Below are 21647 nucleotides of genomic sequence, written 5' to 3'. Positions count from 1 at the left end.
TTTGGCCACCTGATGTGAAGAGCCAGCTTATTGGAAAAGACCCTGGTGCTGGGAAAAATTGAAGGCAGGAGAAGAAGAAGATGACAGAGAATGAGACAGTTGGATGGCATCACCGACTCAATGGACATGAGTTTGTGCAAGCTCTGGGAGATGGTGACAGACAGGGAAGCCTGGCATGCTGCAGTCCATTGGGTCACAAAGAGTTAGACACAACTGAGTGACTGTGTGGATCACAATAAACTGTGGAAAATTCTTCAAGAGATGGAAATACCAGACCACCTGATCTGCCTCTTGAGAAATTTGTATGCAGGCCAGGAAGCAACAGTTAGAACTGGACATGGAACAACAGACTGGTTCCAAATAGGAAAAGGAGTACGTCAAGGCTGTATATTGTCACCCTGCTTATGTAACTTAAATGCGGAGTACATCATGAGAAACACTGGACTGGAAGAAACACAAGCTGGAATCAAGATTGCCGGGAGAAACATGAATAACCTCAGATATGCAGATGATACCACCCTTATGGCAGAAAGTGAAGAGGAACTCAAAAGCCTCTTGATGAAAGTGAAAGGGGAGAGTGAAAAAGTTGGCTTAAAGCTCAACATTCAGAAAACAAAGATCATGGTATCTGATCCCATCACTTCATGGGAAATAGATGGGGAAACAGTGGAAACAGTGTAAAACTTTATTTTTGGGGGCTCCAAAATCACTGCAGATGGTGACTGCAGCCATGAAATTAAAAGACACTCCTTGGAAGGAAAGTTATGATCAACCTAGATAGCATATTCAAAAGCAGAGACATTACTTTGCCAACAGATGTTCGTCTATCAAGGCTATGGTTTTCCTGTGGTCATGTATGCATGTGAGAGTTGGACTGTGAAGAAGGCTGAGTGCCGAAGAGTTGATGCCTTTGAACTGTGGTGTTGGAGAAGACTCTTGAGAGTCCCTTGGACTGCAAGGAGATCCAACCAGTCCATTCTGAAGGAGATTAGCCCTGGATTTCTTTGGAAGGAATGATGCTGAAGCTGAAACTCCAGTACTTTGGCCACCTCATGCGAAGAGTTGACTCATTGGAAAAGACTCTGATGCTGGGAGGGATTGGGGGCAGTAGGAGAAGGGGACGACAGAGGATGAGATGGCTGGATGGTATCACTGACTTGATGGCCGTGAGTCTGGGTGAACTCCGGGAGTTGGTGATGGATAGGGAGGCCTGGCGTGCTGTGATTCATGGAGTCGCAAAGAGTTGGACACGACTGAGTGACTGAACTGAACTGAACTGAGCGACTAACAACAACATATTTTGTATCACCATGGCCCGGGATATCTTTCTGAGATAGTGAATCCAATTTGAGTTTTAGTGACAGTGACAGAAATTAAAAAGGCATCAAAGATCCAGTCTCTTTAATGTATATAGGTTATAACAAAATATTGAGTATAGTTCTATGTGCTATATACTGTAGGTTCTTGGTTATCTGTGTTATGTATAGTACAAGCTCCTACTTTATCCCTTTCCCCAGTGTTTTCATTTGGTAACCATTAGTTTGTTTTCTAAATCTGTGAGTCTGTTTCTATTTTGTAAATAAGTCCATTTGTATCATTTTAAAAAATTAGATTCCACATATTAGTGATACCAGAATATTTGGTCTTCTTTGTCAGACTTACTTCACATACTGTGATAATCTGTGTCCATCCATATTGCTGCAAATGGCATAATTTCATTCTTTTTTATGGCTTAGTAATATTCCATTATATATATGTACCACACCTTCTTTATCTGTTCCTCTGTTGATAGATATTTAGTTTGCTTCCATGTCCTGGCTATTGTAAATAATGTTGCAATTAACACTTGGGTGCTTGTATATTTTTTCAGAAGGAAGAAACATATAAATTCATCCTTTCACTTCAGTGCAGCCAGAAACACTGAGGTAAAATACAGAGGCTGCTGGCCAGAGAACTGCAGCCTCAGCAAGTAGAGGGCACCCTGGAGAGGTGCACCCAACAAGTCAACTGAGACCTCAACTCTGGGTCATAATTAAGCAGTGAGCATTTTGCAGAGTCCCTTTAGTGATCTAATTCATAAACTCTTTACTTAAAGGAAACTTTAAAGAATTGAGATGAGATGTTGAGATTTCTATTAATAACAGTGGCTCTGATGAACAAAAAGAATCTTAATGCAGACTACAAAGAAGTGTTGTGACACAGGAAAGTGCATGAATAGAATATGAACCGGTCAAGCAGATGAATGCAAAAGTTAAATAGAAGCATTTCCAGCTTCTCTTGAATTTTCATCAAAATTCTGACAGTGTCAGTATCGAAAACCCATTTAATATCATTTAGAATTCATTGATCCTTATGAACTCTTGTGTTGGAGAAGACTCAGAGTCCCTTGGACTGCAAGGAGATGCAATCAGTCAATCCTAAAGGAAATCAATCCTGAATATTCATTGGAAGGACTGATGCTGAAGCTGAAATGCCAATACTTTGGCCATCTGATGCGAAGGACTGACTCATTGGAAAAGACCCTGAAGGTGGGACAGATTGAAGGCAGGAGGAGAAGGGGTCAACAGAGGATGAGATGGTTGGATGGCATCACCGATTCAATGGGCATAAGCTCCGGGAGTTGGTGATGGACAGGGAAGCCTGGTGTGCTGCAGTCCATGGGGTTGCAAAGAGTCGGACATGACTGAGCAACTGAACTGAACTGAGAATTCATTATATATAATCATATGTAACTTTACCATTTTATAAATTGGCATTGTTTTCAATTCATAGTCTAGACTCAGTCTTTCTGAACTAAACTTTAATTTTCTAAGAATTATGATAAAGCTGAATAATTACTCTAGATATAGATAGAATCCAGTAATCCATACTATTTATTTTAATTGAACTTGCTTTGTCCAGACTTGCGTATGTTAGTTTAGTTTTTATCCTGAAATAATCATTGTCATCTTGGTAGAAAGGGAATACTGTCCTGTTATGAATTATGCTTCAAGGGATATTCTGAAATCAATAATTTTTCCTAAAATTCTTATAGTGTCAATTTGTTACTGATTATTGCTTAGATATTTAATTGAAAACCTAACAGCACACTTGCTTTGGTCTTGTCAAAAGATTTAGTGTGATGAGAAAATGCTGAAAATTTAAAAATTATAAATGAATTTTTAGATTTTTTGTTGATTTAACTTTAATAGGGATGTCAACATTTTATCTGTTATATCACTAAAGCTAACAGACCATACAATTTACAAATATAAATTAATATAGAACAGATTCAGAGAAGGCAATGGCAACCCACTCCAGTACTCTTGCTTGGAAAATCCCATGAATGGAGGAGCCTGGAAGGCTGCAGTCCATGGGGTCGCTGAGGGTCGGACACGACTGAGAGACTTCACTTTCACTTTTCACTTTCATGCATTGGAGAAGGAAATGGCAACCCACTCCAATGTTCTTGCCTGGAGAATCCCGGGGACGGGGGAGCCTGGTGGGCTGCCGTATATGGGGTTGCACAGAGTCGGACATGACTGAAGTGACTTAGCATAGAACAGATTAGGTAAAGCTTTAGATACATGAATAAATTGAAAAATAAATTTCCATTTATTCAGCAAACATTTAAATATTTTAATGGGCTGCCGTCTACGGGGTTGCACAGAGTTGGACATGACTGAAGTGACTTAGCATAGAACAGATTAGGTAAAACTTTATATACATGAATAAATTGAAAAATAAATTTCCATTTATTTCACAAACATTTAAATATTTTAGCACTCACCGTTCTCCAGGCACTGTTTAAACAATTGGGATAATCTGGAAAACACAGCAACAAAGATTTGATGCTTGCCTTTGTAGCACTTAAATACAGATTGAAAAGATTGGTAATATACAATAGTGATAGATGTATTCAGTATATTAAGAGATTTAAGTGTCCCTTGCAGTGAAGTAGGGAGGGAGTAGAATAAAATATTGAATAAGGGGATAAAGTAGACCTCCCTGAGAAGGTAAGATGTAAGCATACACCTAGAAGCTGTGGGTTTAGTTGTACAAGCATCTAGGTGAAGAGAGGTCCCCTGCGATGAGCACCTGGTTCCGAAGTCTATGTTAAAACAATGCTTGGCATGAACAAGGACTACACTGAAAACACAGATTCTGTATACGGGTGATATGAATGGATTTAGAAAGAGATGGGCTCAGGCATTATAGAAATACAGATTGATAGACAAACATGTTCTATCTATTGGTCCTCTCTCTTGAACTACTTTAGGAAGTTCTCTCTTTTTATATTCCATAGTAAGAATATAAAACACAGCTCACTAGACAGACTACTATTTCAATAAGCTTAGCCTAATCAAGGGATAGATTTTCAAATATTTAGCAGTGCCACATTCCACTCATTAGGAGTCCTGGCCATATCTGTTAAATTTCGCAGTTAGACTGATGTTACCCCCATGAGGGTTTCTAAAACATTACAATTTTCATTGGCAATATCTGAGATTACTTATTTTCTGAAACTGTGTCTTTAATTTTCCATTTAAGAATTAGAATAAAACATAGAGGTTGTAAGAAATAATATTACACGAAATCTTAATAGAAATTCTATGTTGTTGATTAGTCTCGTATCAGAAATGAAAAGACACCTTTATCACCAATGATGAGCCAGCTGTGAACATCAGAAATACTGGAAATATTCTAGTTTTAGGGCAAATTTCATTGTATATAAACTCATGGAATATGAGGACCCAAATCCCTGGAGCAGAAGAAATTTAACATGTAGTATACCAAAATGAGAACTGCTAGAAAACTGGAGGTATGGAAGTACTATACTTGTATAATATTTTAGTTAGCCTAAAGCAACGATAATCACAGACAAGCTCTATGCAATGTTATTTATGCCCACATAGTTGAATTAATTTTCTTTTAATCTTTGTCTGCCCCAGGAAATATTTCAATTGAATTTTACATTTCTTTCCAAGAAATCAAGAACTCTGGAATCCAATCTCATTTACTTTAACTTTTTTTCTCACAGTTATTTCCAAATCCTAAATGAATTCAAAGCCAAAAATTTATCTTGCATTTACTTCTTAATGACATGATACATGTGAACTTAATATAATTCTGTGTTTAGGTGTACTCATCTACTTATTAAGTACATATTGGTCTTATCATATTAGACATTCATCTCAATACATGTAAGACATAAAATAGTAGTTATTTTTGGAGGCACTATGTATACTGGTTGCAAAAGGAGCTCTAAGTCAAATACTCTGGGCTCAATAATTAACTCCACCTCCTTCTAGCTGTGTCTCCTTAGGCAAGTTAATTAATCTCTGTGCCTCAATGACCCTATGCCAAAAATGGGAATTAATAGTGGTTCTTACAATAGAAAGTAATTGTGAGGAATAAAAATTGTCATGTAAAGTGCTCAGCATTATGCCTGTCATCTAGTAAAAATTCAACAAATATATACTGTTTTTAATATGTGGACATTTTAAAGTATTCTGTGATGTAATGACAATATTACTTTAAAAAAAATATATGGAATGGTTTTCCATTTTTAAAATGACAGAGGAATGGGCCAAAGTCACCAAAAGCAATGACATATATTGGTTTTTGAGAAGGAAAATAAAGAGCAATGCAAAGTTTCCAGTGAATGAATTACAGATACCATGATACAGAGTTTCAAAGGTGACCAACATGACTAATTTAAAAAATAAAAAAAGAAAAACAGTTTGACAATTTTTTACACTTGAATGTTTTCTTTTTTGTCTTTGGATGGATTTTAGTTCAAATCTTAATGAACTCCATAGAACTTTCAAACAGCTGAACACAAATCTCTCTATGACATAAATATTTCAATGTAATATAAGAAAAACAGTTTTCCCAATATAATGGCCTAAAAAAGTTATAAGAGACGACAAAGAATATTTAAACTATGTTCATTAACTTTAAAGGAAGACTGAAAATTATATGTAAGAGTGAATTCTTGGAGTTTTTAAGTAGGGTCACCAGCCTTGGGAAAGTTTCTGAATTTCTAAGTTTATTCTGTAAACCTATGACTAGTCACATATCTCAGTACTATCACTTACAAAATGAATCTTAAATAGGACTAAGGTTGGAAAGCCATATTTACAACTAAGGTCTTTTTTTTTTTTTTTTTTAATCAGCAATATAACTGAAACTTGACACTGAATTTAAAGTGTGTGCAGCAATCTGATAGAGGAAAATTTAGATATCCAAATTAAGAAAACCAGAATTTAGGAACCAAATAAGTTTGAGAGTATTTTTATCAAACTGTGTTCAAACTTATTGAAGAAGAAGTGAAGTATCTCAGTAGTGTTCGACTCTTTTTCATGGTCTGTAGCCCACCAGGCTCCTCCGTCCATGGAATTTTCCAGGCAAGAGTCTTGGAGTGGGCTGCCATTTCCTTCTCCAGGGGATCTTCCTGACCCAGGTATCAAACCTAGGTCTCCCACATTGCAGGCAGATGCTTTACTGTCTAGGCCACCAGGGTCAAACTCTTTGGAATTTCTTAATTTCTTGAATAGTTTATCTGTCTCACTAAGAAGCTGTACTAGAAAGATGCATAGTAAGAACCTGTAAGAGAACCAGACTGTCTGTCTTAAAATTAAAGCACGGCACAGATAGTAGATTTTAGAGCTCTACAAATGGCCATCCAGTACAACTCTCTATATCTTTCCATCCCCACATCATTTTCTTGATAGATAAACTGGTGGCTCAGTTGGTAAAGAATCTGCCTGCAATGCAGGAGACCAGGTTCAATCCCCGGGTGGGGAAGATCCCCAGAGAAGGAAATGACAACCCACTTCAGTATTCTTGACTGGAGAAGCCCATGGACAGAAGAGACTGGAGGCCTACAGTCCACAGGGTCAAAGGAGTTGGACACAACTTAGTGACTCAACAACCACCAAACTGAAAGAGTTCAACATTGTGTTCATCTTCCAAAAGTGTGTTTTCTTCCCCGAAATCATACTACTATTTAAGAAGAAATGCAGTGGTAAGAAACGGGAAGGCTGGAAATTCGGGTATTGGTACATGGAAGGACTGCCCAGACAGAACTACAGAGTTCTTAAATTTTGTAGTTGAGGAGACAACTGTCTGAGTTTGGAGAGAACAGGCAGCTAGAATTTGTAGGTCTGATTACCAGAAAGGAGGAAAATACACAGAGAAGAGCTCTAGAAATCTACATATGTGTTACTCTGAGAATTTTATTTGAAAAACAACCTTCACATATGTCAAGTGAAATTTGACAAGGCTAGGCAAAGAATAACTGCTAGAAAAGAATGATTACAAGAGAACTTTAAATAGAATTCCCAACGTTTCCTTAGGTCTGGGAATCTTTTGAATTTCTATCAGTCAGAGTAGTGAATTTTCTTTGAATACATGGAATATTCAGTAGAGAGCACAGAAGGGTTGAGCTTTGGTAATAAAGATAAATAACTCTAAAGACAACTTCAGACTTAGCCTAAAATGTCGTTAAAACAAGTTTTGTAGTTGGTTGGACCCACAAATAACTTAATCATTTGCAGAAACAGTCCTAACTCCTTCTAAGAGAATAAACTAATCTAACACTAAGCAGAGTAAGATCTCAATATCTGAGAACCAATAAAAACATTATTGGACATAAGGAAAAATAGGAAAATGTGACTAATAACTGGGAAATAATTGCCAATAATAATAGAAATGGAAATGGCATGATAGAATTAACAGACAAGAAATTTAAAACACTGTTACAAATATAAATATATCAAGGAGTTAAAGAAAAGAGTGATAATTTACATTCTTCAAAAGAAGAGTACAATATCAGGGTATTTTGCTCAAATTGATCTTATATTTAGACATGTTGTATGAGTGTAATAATGATAAGAATTATAACAAAAAGACCAGATAGCAGTTACTATTTTGGAATATGCTGTTCCTCCTGGCTCTTTGCTAAGTGCTATACACATATTGCCTAATATAATCTTTATAGCAACTACATAATAATCATTACATTTATTATTTTTTTCAAGTATAAAGAAGAGGTTGAAAAGTATCATGTAATTCATTAGAGAGAACACAAAAGAAGATACCAAAGCAAAGATTTAAGCACGTCTGTCTGAATTCAAAAGTACATCATAACATTGTTTCCCATATCCTAAAAGTTATGAGCATGAATTTCATTTTAGAATTTATTTTTAGCCTACACTTCCAGGTTAAGAAATGTTCTAAGGTTCTGTTTTATATTTTTTATTTCATATGAAATTTCAGTTCAGTTCAGTCACTCAGTCCTGTCCGACTCTTTGTGACCCCATGGACTGCAGCATGCCAGGCTTCCCTGTCCATCACCAACTCCCAGAGCTTACTCATGCTCATGTCCATTGAGTTGATGATGCCATCCAACCTATCATCCCCTTCTCCTCCCACCTTCAATCTTTCCCAGCATCAGGGTCTTTTCCAGTGAGTCAGTACTTCGCATCAGGTGGCCAAACTATTGGAGTTTCAGCTTCAACATCAGTCCTTCTAATAAATATTCAGGACTGATTTCCTTTAGGGGGTACTGGTTGGATCTTCTTGCAGTCTGAGGAATTCTCAAGAGTCTTCTCCAACACCACAGTTCAAATGCATCAATTCTTCAGTGGTCAGCTTTCTTTATAGTCCAATGCTCACATCCATACATGACTACTGGGAAAACCATAGCTTTGAATAGATGGATCTTTGTTGGCAAAGTAATGTCTCTGCTTTTTAATATGCTCTCTAGGTTGGTCATAACTTTTCTTCCAAGGAGCAAGCATCTTTTAACTTCATGGCTGCACTCACCATCTGCAATGATTTTGCCACCCAAAAAACAGTCTGTCACTGTTTCCACTGTTTCCCCATCTATTTGCCTTGAAGTGATAGGACCAGATGCCATGAACTTAGTTTTCTGAATGTTGGCTTTAAGCCAACTTTTTCACTCTTCTCTTTCACTTTCATCAAGAGGCTCTTTAGTTCTTCTTTACTTTCTGCCATAACGGTGGTGTCATCTGCATATCTGAGGTTATTGGTATTTCTCCCAGCAGTCTTGATTCCAGCTTGTGCTTGATCAAGCCTAGCATTTCTCATGATGTACTCTGCATTTATGTTAAATAAGCAGGGTGACTATATAAGCCTTGACATACTCCTTTCCATATTTGGAACCAGTCTGTTGTTCCATGTCCAGTTCTAACTGTTGCTTCTTGACCTGCATACAGACTTCTCAGGAGGCAGGTAAGATGGTCTGGTATTCCCCTCTCTTTCAGAATTTTCTACAATTTGTTGTGATCCACACAGTCAAAGGCTTTGGCATAGTCAGTAAAAGCTATTCAAAGTGTATCCTGCAAATGCAGATAATTTTCTGCACTCAGAAGTCAGCCTGTCATTTATTTATAAAAATAACTATTTGTCAGGTTGATCCTAGAGCCTTTACTAGAATCATTAGTGTAATAGTCATATTTTTTAAACAAAGTGGAGTTATTTAATATTTTTGTTCTTATTTTTTATCAAACAATTCAAGAAATGTTTAATATATGAGATAACTTAAAAACCACTTGAAAATGTGTTAAACATTAACACTCCGGTTTCTCATCAGATCTTATAAATCTTTTACATTTTTAAACGTAAATGCTCCAGGGGATCTTCCCACCCCAGGGATCAAACCTGGGTCTCCTGCATTGCGGGTGAATTCTTTACCATCTGAGCCACCACGAAAGCCCTGAAGAACAGTCTAAGACTTCACAATTTGATCAACTTTTCAGCCTATTTTCCGCCTCTTATGCACCACTCACAGTATATGCCAACTAAACCATTCACCTTTCATAGACCTCTTAGTGCAGTGGTTTTCAAACTCTTAATATGCATGTGAATTGCCTAGAAATTTTGTTAAAATATATTTACCTGCTCGGCTAGTCTTGGGTGGAGTCATCATTAGAAATGAATATGCTATAAATCCAGACACCAGACATTGTGTAGCCAGGTTTTTAGAGTGCTGCATGCTGTTCTGCTTTGCCTCTTCAGCCTCTACCACTGTTTAGATGTGATTCTCCTCTGTGGTCCTTTATGTATTTGCTGATTCATTGACTGAATTGTCTCTTTCATCCTATGCTAAGAGAGAATATTGTATACCTGGCATCATTATCCTAAAGTTTTATCTTCAGTTTTGTGTGTGTAGTCAGTGATCTCCTAAACTTTGAGGAATATTTATTACTGATAATCCTAGTATCTAGCATGGTGTCTGACCCACAGTACATACCAAATAAATATGTATTGTAAAATAATTTTTGGGTGTGATTGTGAGAGAGAAAAGTAGAAGAAAAAGGAAGGAAGGTAAAAAGAAAGAATTAGGTACTATGATAGCATATGTCACTGCAATTTTCATATTGTTCCTTCCACATACAAAACTACTACAATAAGGAAAATAACAGTAATTGAAACTTTTGTTGTATTTATTGTTGTTTTGAAAAGTTGTTCAGTCGTGTCCGACTCTTTGCGATCCCATGGACTGTAGCCCATCAGGCTCCTCTGTCCATGGGATTCTCCAGGCAAGAATATTGGAGTGGGTTGCCGTGCCCTTCTCCAGGGGATCTTCCTAACCCATTAACTTGGGTTTCCTGCATTGCAAGCAGATTCTTTATTGTCTGAGCCACCGTGGAAGCCCTTTATTGGATTTGCAGGAGGGAGCAATTTGTTCCATTATCTCACTTTCTAAATAGCAGTATTTCTAGGGAGGATAGACAGATGGACAGACTGACTCTAGTGCCACAAGCATATTTGCAATAGGCATGCGAAGAAAGAGAGAGTCTTCTCTCATTTAATTATTCTTAGTATTTATTGGGGATTTAACAGGAATCCCTCCTCTTTTAATGTAAAAAGCATTTATGATAATAAAAGATGAGAAATTTTTTCAGGAGATAAAATTCTGAATATTTCCTAGATGATCATCAGTGCTGCAAATGAAGCTAATTCTTTTTATCAACCTTAACTCAGATCTGGGCTCCAGGATGTGCCAAGTGCAAAGCAATAGAATAAAAGCTTACTACCATAGCAAATCCTTTTAGATTGTGACTTCACTGAGAGACCGACAATCATTACTAAACAAAAAAAATGCTTTGTATTTTATTTTTACTTAATGTCTTGGGATTTAGCAAAAAGTGCATTGATACCATATTTGAAGACTTAGTTATGGACATTATCATATGTATGAAATATTAATCTGCCTTCAGATCTTCTTTGTTAAATGAACTATTTCACTTTAAAATTTCTCACTGGAACTAGTTACTTCTTCTTTGCCATCAGTAATAAATGTAGTTTTTTTTTTTTTCCCCCTCTTTCAGGGTTTGAACTTGAAAAGATTGGAGTCAGTACAAGGAGGGAGAGAGGTAAGAAAATCAAAGGGAGAGGGATGGAGAAGAAAAGAGAAGGGTTTCAGTGTTGCCCTGATGTGGTGGGTGATGCTGATTGATGCTGATGATGATAAGGATGATGGGGATGTGTTGAAAGGGATTTTGATAACATCTCATTCACTCTGGCCAAAACACATTTTACACATGTTTATGTAAATGAGTTATTTGTTCTTGCTCCTCTGAAACTGAAGAAAATATCCTGTCTCCAATGAGGTAAGTGTTTTGTTTCTGTTAAAGTGGATTTTTAAAGCAGTAGGGCCCTCTAGATAGGGCAGAGAAACCTTTTTGAGCAAAGATTTGATGCAATATTTAAAGTGATTTACTGAAAGATTAGCATAATTCTAACAATGAAAACATTTTATGGCATTGTGGTTCTTCACTCTCGTGTCCAAGGGTTTTGGCATATGCTGCTAGGTGGGTGTGCATTGTTTGATGGTGTGAAGTTGTTCTGGTAAGACTAGTGATTCTAAAATTTCCTTTAACTAGTGTCTACTCTAGATGCTTTATACAGAAGGGAAATTTTTAGTAGTATCAAACAGAATATCATATTATTTATGTGATATATATTATTATCTAATTTTAATTAGATAAAATCCTTTTCAGTGTAAAAGTGTAAATGCTCTACTTTTCTCTGTGACTCACGTTGCTGGGTGTAGTGAGGTGGTGGGATATTTAATTCAGTAAATCAATATTTTCTTGTTACTCAAAAGGTAATTTTATTTTTGGTGATATTTACAGTATAATTTGGGTCAAAAGTGAAGACACTTAGTCTATAAAATGAGAGAATAATGTAACCCTCCTCCCCATCTGTGGTTTCTCTTTCTGTAAAAACATATTTCTTCTGTATTTAATGCATGATGTTTGCCCCTCTTTCTTTGCTCTTCTAATTTCCAGTTGTGTGTTTTTAGTATTTGGCATTTTAGTTCCTAGTTAACTGTCATGTGGGGTCTCTTTCCATTTATTTGCTATTTCTATCCAGAAGAATCTATTCCTTTAGAGGGATGCACAACAGTAGGATCACATTGGCAAAAGAGCTGGGGAAGGTGAAATGTAGTTAAATCTCTTGAGATATTTTGTATTGTAGGACAGAAGGTAAAAGCATGTACTGTGTAAGGAAGATCTCAGAGCCATTTACAGGTTTGTGAGGGTAACTACTGTCTGTCAGTTGGAACTAAAGTGGATCTAGTTAGAGAAAGAACTCAACTCCTCATGTTCTAAGTAAAAGTTCACACCTGAGCAGGACAGTTGTGATTTATTTCTGCTGATTTGGTGTGTTCGAGGATGTACAGTTTCACCTCCTCACCATTGTATCCTAGTCCAAGAGCAATTATGTGTCTAAAGAAGGGAAATTCAAATCCATGTAGCCATGTGATGACATTGCTAAATGGTAGCAAAAATCATTTTTTAAGTTAAGATTTTTTAGTTTTTTCATGTTATATTTAAAGGCTTTTACTGAGAAGAGTTGCTGTTAATTTTATTGCTTATTTTTTATTTCTTCTGATTTTATTTTATTATAAATATACTTATGGGTAAGGAATATGTCAATAATGTATTTTAAATTAAAATTTTTTCTTGAAGGTATTTTGTGGTTTGTGTGAAGGCCAAATTGTTAATGGCCTACAATTTAATATATACATCTGCATTGAGGGGACAACCTTGATTTGGGCCTCCATTCTTGGTTAGTGGAGTTATTGTGAAGAAGGTAAAATCATCAAATTAATGAAAGCATTATTATGTCTTCACTTGACACCTCCTATCCAGGAATGAAAAGTCAAGTTACTAAAGTCAAAACAGCCACTTCACTCCCTATATGGGCAATACTGCGTTACTTGGGCTTATTTCTAGTCAACCTAACACTCACCTCAGTTTTCCCTATGATTATAAAGTCTAATCCATTCTATGGTAAGACACTTTAGGGAGGTATCAGACAAGAGGAGAAATATGTTGTGAACACTGTTTATCAAGTTTCAGTGGTAAGTGACCTATAAATAAGAGTGTAATTCCTTAAGAGTGTCCTGATCTCTCTTGCTTATGAATTGTGACAGGCATCTTTCTGATTCCTGCTTGCTGTGTTCTGTTACATGTGTGTATTACAAAGATGTATATATAAAGTCCTTGTGATTATGTTAAATTTAAATGTGTGGATTTGGAAAACTCTTACTCAAAATACCCTCTTAGAATTTTTCATCCTAGTGCTATTGTGATTGATGAAGACAAAATGACAATGATTACTTCTGAAGATGAATTAATTTGTCTTAGTTCAAATGACAGATGTTCCCAATAGATGCTGACGGATGTGATACTAAGGGCCTCTTACCAAATATTTATAAGGTTTAAGAAGTGTCCTTTAAAATGTTCTCTTTACCATTTGAGAGTTTGCATGGAGAATTGAAGCAGGCAGTAAGTAATATGCTGTCTAGCTAAGTGGTAAATATTGTTAAAAGGCTAATTGCTAGACAGGAAGGCCAGATCTGAACACTACATGCTGTATAAAAATATAAATTAAGAAGAATTGATTAAAATACAAATTTCCTGAAGGAAAAAGAGATGAGCAGTACCTAAATTGCTTGTATTGTTGTAAAACGTTTGAAAACACATATTAGTTGTATTAAAAAAAGTTACTTTTTTTTAATGTATTTATACATGCATGTAAATTGAGGATGCTGATCATAATAAGTAATAGCAAGGTTGTTTAAAAAGGGAAATTAGTGGAATGCTGTGTAAAATGTCATCGTATAACTGATACTTCTATCTGTGAGTGAATTTCTTGCCTCTTGTGGATCTTATAACTCATAAAAAAAATCCTCAGTGAAATTTCACTGGATATGACACATGGATAAATCATATTTCTTTCCTTAAGGAAACTCTGTTCTCCTATATACAGTATTTTTACTGTGAGTTGTGGATAAAACCAGGTTGCTATCAGTTTTTTTTATAAGATTGTATACCTTTGATAGCTTATGGTGAATGATGTCAGATTCATGATCTCTGAAGAAGATTTTTGCTTCAGGACTTGGGACCAGGCTTGATCACTCAAGAGCTTTTGTGTAGCAGAGTTTTATTATAGTGAAAAAGGGACAGAGAAAGCTTCTGACACAGAGATCAGAAGGGAGATGGGGAGGACCACCTTCCCTAGTCTAAGCAAGGGATTTATATACTTTTTTAATTGATTATTACAATAAATCAAAAGAAGGTCTCAAGGTTGTAAAAATTTTACCAGACCCACCCCCACAATTTACATTTTAAGATAACAGGATTAGAATTTAACAATAGAAAGATTTTACCAGATCCACTCCCATAATATACATTCTAAAATATCAGGATTAGTCAGAAGGTTTACAGGAAGGAGAAACTGTCTTCAAGCAGGATACATTGTTATATAATCCTTAGTACAGAGTTTGAAGTTGTTGTATAATCATCAGTTCCATGCTTAAAGAAGAAACCATTTTATGTGACTAAGACTAAGAAATAAAGAGGGGAAAAAAAAAGACGTTTGTCTTTTCCTCCTCCTTGAGAGCCCCAGATCCCTTTCTCCTCCTTGGGGACCTAGGACTTCTTATCAGTTTGCTTAGGAATTGACTCTCTCACCTTTGTTATTTTAAATATTAGTATTATATTTTCCAAAGTACACTTTTTAACTTAGTAAAGATTCATATGCATATGCACCTGTGTGTGTATGTGTGCATGTGTTTGTACAAAATAATTTTGAATGGCAAGTTGTCTTTTCTTCTACCCTACCTGAAAACTACCTGACCATCCCTATTCTGAATATCTTATATCTTGTATCACAGGGCTTCCATTGTAGCTCAGTCGATAAAGAATCTGCCTGCAGTGCAGAAGACTGAGTTTGATCCCTGGGTTGGGAAGATCCCCTGGAGAAGGAAATAGCAACCCACTCCAGTATCCTTGCCTGGAAAATCTTATGGACAGAGGAGCATGGTGGGCTACAATCCATGGGGTCACAAAGAGTCGGGCACTACTGAGCGACTAACACTTATATCACAAGTCTAAATACACATGATAGGAGACTTTATATGGATAAAGAAAGCTGTTATGGTTCGATATCTAAATCAGGATTAAGCATTTAATTTCAGAAATTGTACTTAATGTTGCAAGCTAAGGTGAGAGACAGTGATTATCAGAACTTTTGGATTGTGGCTGTGTTATTGGAAGTTACAGAAATTCCAGAGCCACTGATGCAATGGAAATAAAGTGCAAGTTTGTAATGAGCAGGAATCACTTTTACATAATTGGCAGAGCTCAAATCTCCCAAAGTAACAAACAGAGTAAGTAGAGATCATGTTACCATCCTTAACCTGGAATTCTGAAGAAAGATTAATATTGGTACACTTGAACATTTTAAGTAAGGAGTTTTATATTCCTATAAGACAGATTTTGAAAATGCTTCTTAAACATCTGAGAGAAAAGGAACATTTTCGATAATTTCTAGATGCATTCCTTAGAAATAGACCCCCCCCAAATTATAGACACATGCATTCTTTTATGAGAAAAATCCCCTGTTGTGATTTGAAAATTGATTTTCAGTTTCAGTTGGTTATGTTTGACCATGCCAGTGATACTTCTTAAAATTTGGATTTTACTTGGGGGATTGCAAGTACAAATAAATAGATTCTGGTGGACACATAGTTAGGAAACAGTGGACATACCAAATCATTAAAAGCTGATTTATGAATGTGTTACTCTCAAGAAAATCATGGACATGGCTTACAACCTACCTGCTTTGTAATTCAGAATGCTTTATCAACTTTCTCTGTTGGACTATAATGTTCCCAATCCTCTCTTTGCCAAAAACCATAACTAGGAAATTACAGATGATATGAACTTCTAGTATGTAAACATGATCATCAGAGATATTTGAAAAAGGTAGAAAAATAAAATGTTTAGTTAAGTGCTAGTCCCACAAGCCTACTTTATATTTAAATATATTAATCATTTGAAATAATAATTCATGATTTGCTGCTTATGTAAGGTATCACTTTAGCATACAATATTCCTAGGGAAATGTATTCTGATAAGTAGTAGATTATATGCCTTTGTTAATCTAATTGGATTATCTAATTAGATAGGCTTTGAATTGTGTATCAAGTGTCTGCATCCAGTGCGAGAGACCCAGGTTCGATCCCTGGGTCAGGAAGATCCCCTGGAGAAGGAAATGGTAACCCACTCCAGTATTCTTGCCTGGAGAATCCCATGGATGGAGAAGCCTGGTAGGCTGCAGTCCACCGGGTCGCAAAGAGTCGGACACGACTGACCGACTTCACTTTCACTTTCACATATTACATATTTCTACGTGATGTAAGTCATTTTAGAAGTTCAGCCTCAAAAGGGAGAATGTTCAAAGAATCAGATCAATGATACCCTGTATTTCAAAAGAATTTATAATAGACATTATTAAAAGTGAAACAAAATAAAAATCACCATTGATTTATTTTTCTATTTATAACTTAGAATTATTACACAGGTTATTTTAGACCTAGGTTACTGCTTAAGTTAAGAGAACTTGCTACTGTTTCTCCTAGTTCCAACAGACCCCTAGAGGGAATCGTTTTCAAAACAGAGAAAGGAAACAGAATATGTGAATTTTAAGAATAGAGCTAAAATTGAAGAAAATGTGTTGTCTCTCTTAGAAATGAGAGCAAAAAGTGATGAAGTCCCATTGTTCTCTTGAAAGCTAATGTTCTATATAATTTGAAATTATAGACAACTATATTTCTTTTGTAGCTTGGTGAAAATCTTCACTGAGAAACAAATCATGATTGCCAGTTACCTTTAGTAATTTTTCTGCAAAATTTGCTACATTTGTGTGTTTTCTTTATTGTTCAGCATTCAGAATAGGCTGTTTTCACTTTTGTTGAAATTTAACTATCCCATTCCATTCTTGGTTGATATAGAGTTTTATAGAATAAGAGATTCTTTTAAAGCCACAGTGATGACACAATCTGGGGGAGAAATATGTATTGGCTAATATTATAGTTTTCTTTGAGATATAAAATCTATGGCAAAAATAACTCTTCATTCATAATGAGAATTATTGAATAGTTCAGTGGCTATAATTTGTCACTAAGGCGTATCTGATTTACAGTTCAGTTCTGAGATCAAGAGACCTTTTAAGGACTCAGTAAAAAAAATAAATAAAATATCCCTTTTTTCTCCCTTTTCTCGGAATTGACAGGCAATAAATGAACTGAAAAATCTTTGTGCTTGTAAATCAATATTTAATTGAAAGAATTACACTTTAAAGACCATAATGATTATTTCTATTTCAAAAATTTTTTTAAAGGATAAAATGAGTTAATATGGGTAAAGCTCTTTGAGCAGTGCCTGCCATCTAGGAAGCATGCAATACATGACAACTGTTACTATTATTTCTATTTGTTCTTCCTTTCATCTTTCCTTCTGTCAGAGACAATTTGGGTGTCATGTTGTTGAGAGATTTTACTGTTTACACGAACTATTCAGTGCTGTGGCAACCAGTGATATCTAAAGCCTAGCCTTAGGTTTTACATCTCAAATTGGTTCTCAGATGACAAATTCTTGACAGGACAACAAATAAAATATACTTTGAATCTGTCATTGAATCTCAAATATTCTTAAGTCCATATTTCATATTACATATGAGAGAAAATTTTATTTACCTTTTCATTTATAGCATTGTTTACAGAGAGTGGTGCTTATGCACTGCAGGTTTTATTAGCTATTTTTCACATCTTATGTTTTCTATATTTCATCCTATTTTTCTTCCATGCTTATAGACCACTGACGTTTTAAGAAACTATCCAAAAGAAACTTATTGGTTAAGCAAAACCAACCTTATCAACTCTACTTCTGTAAGCAAGAATACATTCTTAGTTGTATCTCAAATAAGGAAATCACAATCCATAAAAAGTGCACACTATTCATTTTTTTAAATCTTTCTTTTGGAAATGTTTAAATGATTATCTAGAGATGTATGTACATAGTGACAGAACAATTTTTCTTAAGAGAAGCAGAAAAAAATAGAAGAAAAGAGAAAGGGGAGAACCTTTGGACAAACAAGAAACCATCATTATGGAAGGACAAAAGAAGCCTTAGATATAGGAAACCCATTAGCACACACTTTGAGAACCACACAAGAGTATAAACAACAGGTTTAAACAATAATTTGAACTCCAGTGAATTGCATCAAGCATCAATACAACAATTAAGTTCCCCCAAATGGACTCTACAGTTGCAGACATATTGGATGGAATTACACCAATTAGAGAGATAAGCACATGAGCTAAAATAGAAAGCAATCAGAAATTTGATCTATAGGGCCAAATAAACTGAAAAAAACACATTAAAATTTTTCTTGGGCAACTTCCTATTTTAAGAACCTGGCTGAAGACCAGGTGAGGAACTTAAACTCCCTAACTCTGAGCAAAATGAGACTAACTGGAATCAACCAAGATAAGACTGGGGAAGATCCTCACAAGATTTTGAAAAGAATGCTGAGGTAAAGTTTATCTAAAGAGAATCAGTCTAACAAAACCTAACTCTAAGCAGTCCAACCTCATGAATCCCTTTATTGACTCACAATAGAAGCCATGAAAACAGTCATGTTATAAGCAACAGAGCAGGTGTTTTCATCTAGAACAAGAATTTTCAAAAAATTTTTTAGGCTATCAAATTATTACTAAAATCAATTCTCTTTCCTAGGAGGCATAAACTCTGCATTTGGGAGAATGCCAAAAATAACTTAAAATTTAGACCAAATGCAGTGCATACCTCACCCTTACTGTCAGACAGACTCCTAGATGGAAACTTCAATGATCTTGGAGGAACAGGTTTCAAGCAGAGGAGTTTAAGTCAGGTTGCACAAGGCTTTCATTGGGAGTTCTCCTTTATCTCCACAATTTTTGACTATTCATCTGACAAATAACTGCGAAGAAAACAACTTTTGACCAAGCAAAACTGAGTTTGTTAGAACTACTGGCAAGAAAAAAAGAATACTACATTGACAAAATTTTAATAGATGTCTAAACGAGGATTTTAGGAGAGGATATTTGGAGGGTGTTTATAAGCAGGATGATTTAAAAGCAAGTCTTATGAAGTAGATAATAGATCGAGATTAGGAAAATTAGTTAGAGTTTATGACACTCTGTCTTTGTGTTGATGTGCACAACAGGTGAAGTGAATGGAGATTTTGACCTCAGAGTTTTGAAATGCACTATATTTTCCTCATTTATGAGATTTTTTTCAGAAATACTTGTATACAATTAAAGATTTGTAATTTTGAAGTGGATTTTACAAAAAGGTGAGGACTAAGAAGGATTACTGTAGAAAGATTTTGACTTTCTAATCAGTAAAGACGTAGATGTCTGCTCTTATAAGGCACATATATTATTTTTAGAATCACAAACCCTGGAGATGTTTTCAGTTGAAAAGACAAAAACAGTTACGATTTTTATTTCACAGCCTTATATTTTTTTTTTTGAAAGCAGTCAAATGCGTCAAGATCTTTGTGGATTGCTGTTTTTACTTGTGAATATAACCTATTAATGCAGTTATTTTTTGCCATTTACCTATGTCAGTTATAAAAGGAAAATACTACTCCATATAGTTGAACTGATTCAGCCTGCTTTCATCAAGTAAGTATTTATTCATAAATAAATGAGGAGATGTATGATTCCTTTTTATTGTAATTATAAATAAAAGTCATGTCCACCTCAAAAATATACAGAAGATAAAGTTTTATTATCTTGATATTCATCTGGTACTTAGTAAGAGAATTTCTTTTCTATTTATATTTATGGTTTCATATAGAACAAACAATCCTCACGTAAGTAAATATTCAATTGTTGGCTTTGTTGACTAACGTATTTAGAATCTTATAAACCTACAATGATCCTCACTACTTCTGTTCTCTGAAAACCTTCCTTGCCTTCTCTCTGCTTAAAACTAGATTCTGAAATCTCTTTCCATCCTTCCTTCATCTCTCCAGTTGAGGACATTTATTTGACACGTCTGTTTCTGTTTACTTCCTGTCCTCACACCCACTTTGACACAGTTTTCTGGACATCGATGCTCAGTCAGCCCAATGGAGTAGGAACACTCCTGATTAGTTCCATTGTGGTCCTTTAGTTATATCAGAGGACCCTTCAGTTCCTTATCAGTGAGTAGCACATTGTTGTCTAGCATGTAATCTAAAATTTTTAAATAAGTTTGCCAATAACTGATATAATAGTGTATTTATGATATTTTAGTGCCTAAGTAATACTATACTAATTATGCTAATGAAGTATTATATAAACAGTTGTTTTACTTATATTAAAAATGTCAAGACTAGAGTATTTCAGACTCACACAGATAACAGTTGTGTTCAAAATGATAGTTGTAAGTAAAATTGCTATTGCTTGCTATAGTGGTTTGCTAGGTCTGTCATCACAGAGTACCATAGACTGGGAAGCTTTAACAATGGAAATTGATTTCCTCACAGTTTTGGATCTAGAAACCCAAGGTCAAGGTATCCATAGGTTTTGTTTCTCTGAAGCTTTACTCTTTGGCTTGCAAATGGGTGCCTTCTCCTTGTGTCCTCAAATAGTCTCTCTTTTGGGTGTTCATATCCCATTGTGTCTTTGTGTGCCCAGATTTCCTTTTATAAGGACCCCAGTCACAGTGGTTCGGCCAACCCTAATGGCCTCATTTTATGTTAATTAGCTCTTTAAAAGCCCTATCTCCAAATGCCATTGCATTCTGAACTATTGGGAATTAGGACATCAGCATATGAATTGGTAGGGGAGGGGCGCACCATTCAGTCTATGAAACACACTAAAAGCAATACTACTACTACTACTAAGTTGCTTCAGTCGTGTCCGACTCTGTGCGACCCCATAGATGTCAGCCCACCAGGCTCTCCCGTCCCTGGGATTCTCCAGGCAAGAACACTGGAGTGGGTTGCTATTTCCTTCTTCAATGCATGAAAGTGAAAAGTGAAAGTGAAGCCGCTCAGTCGTGTCCAACTCTTCACGACCCCATGGACTGCAGCCTACCAGGCTCCTCCATCCATGGAATTTTCCAGGCAAGAGTACTGGAGTGGGTTGCCATTGCCTTCTCCGACTAAAAGCAATACAGCCATACAAATCCATTTCCCTCAAAATATAAGCTTTATCTTTGCCCTTTTCCTATTTGCTCTGGTTCTCCTCACATCTTGTCTCTTAAATAACTTTAAAATTTGGTTACATTTAAATTTCAACA

General features: G+C 35.7%; 1 protein-coding gene across 2 annotated transcripts in view; it reads left to right on the top strand.

Moving 5' to 3' along the window:
* The window catches only part of CCSER1 (coiled-coil serine-rich protein 1), a 1491930-nt gene that overhangs the window by 988026 nt on the left and 482257 nt on the right, over window positions 1-21647 (top strand). For both annotated transcript variants that reach the window (XM_010860144.1, XM_010860145.1), the window contains exon 10: window positions 11343-11387. In XM_010860144.1, coding sequence (XP_010858446.1) covers window positions 11343-11387 — 45 coding nt within the window. The remainder of the gene's footprint in view (window positions 1-11342; window positions 11388-21647) is intronic.

The sequence above is a fragment of the Bison bison genome, unplaced genomic scaffold (assembly GCF_000754665.1).
Source record: "Bison bison bison isolate TAMUID 2011002044 unplaced genomic scaffold, Bison_UMD1.0 scf7180017864464, whole genome shotgun sequence".
NCBI lineage: Eukaryota > Metazoa > Chordata > Mammalia > Artiodactyla > Bovidae > Bison > Bison bison.
Note: the sequence above shows the minus strand (reverse complement) of the source record. Positions and strands in the feature narration are given on the sequence as shown.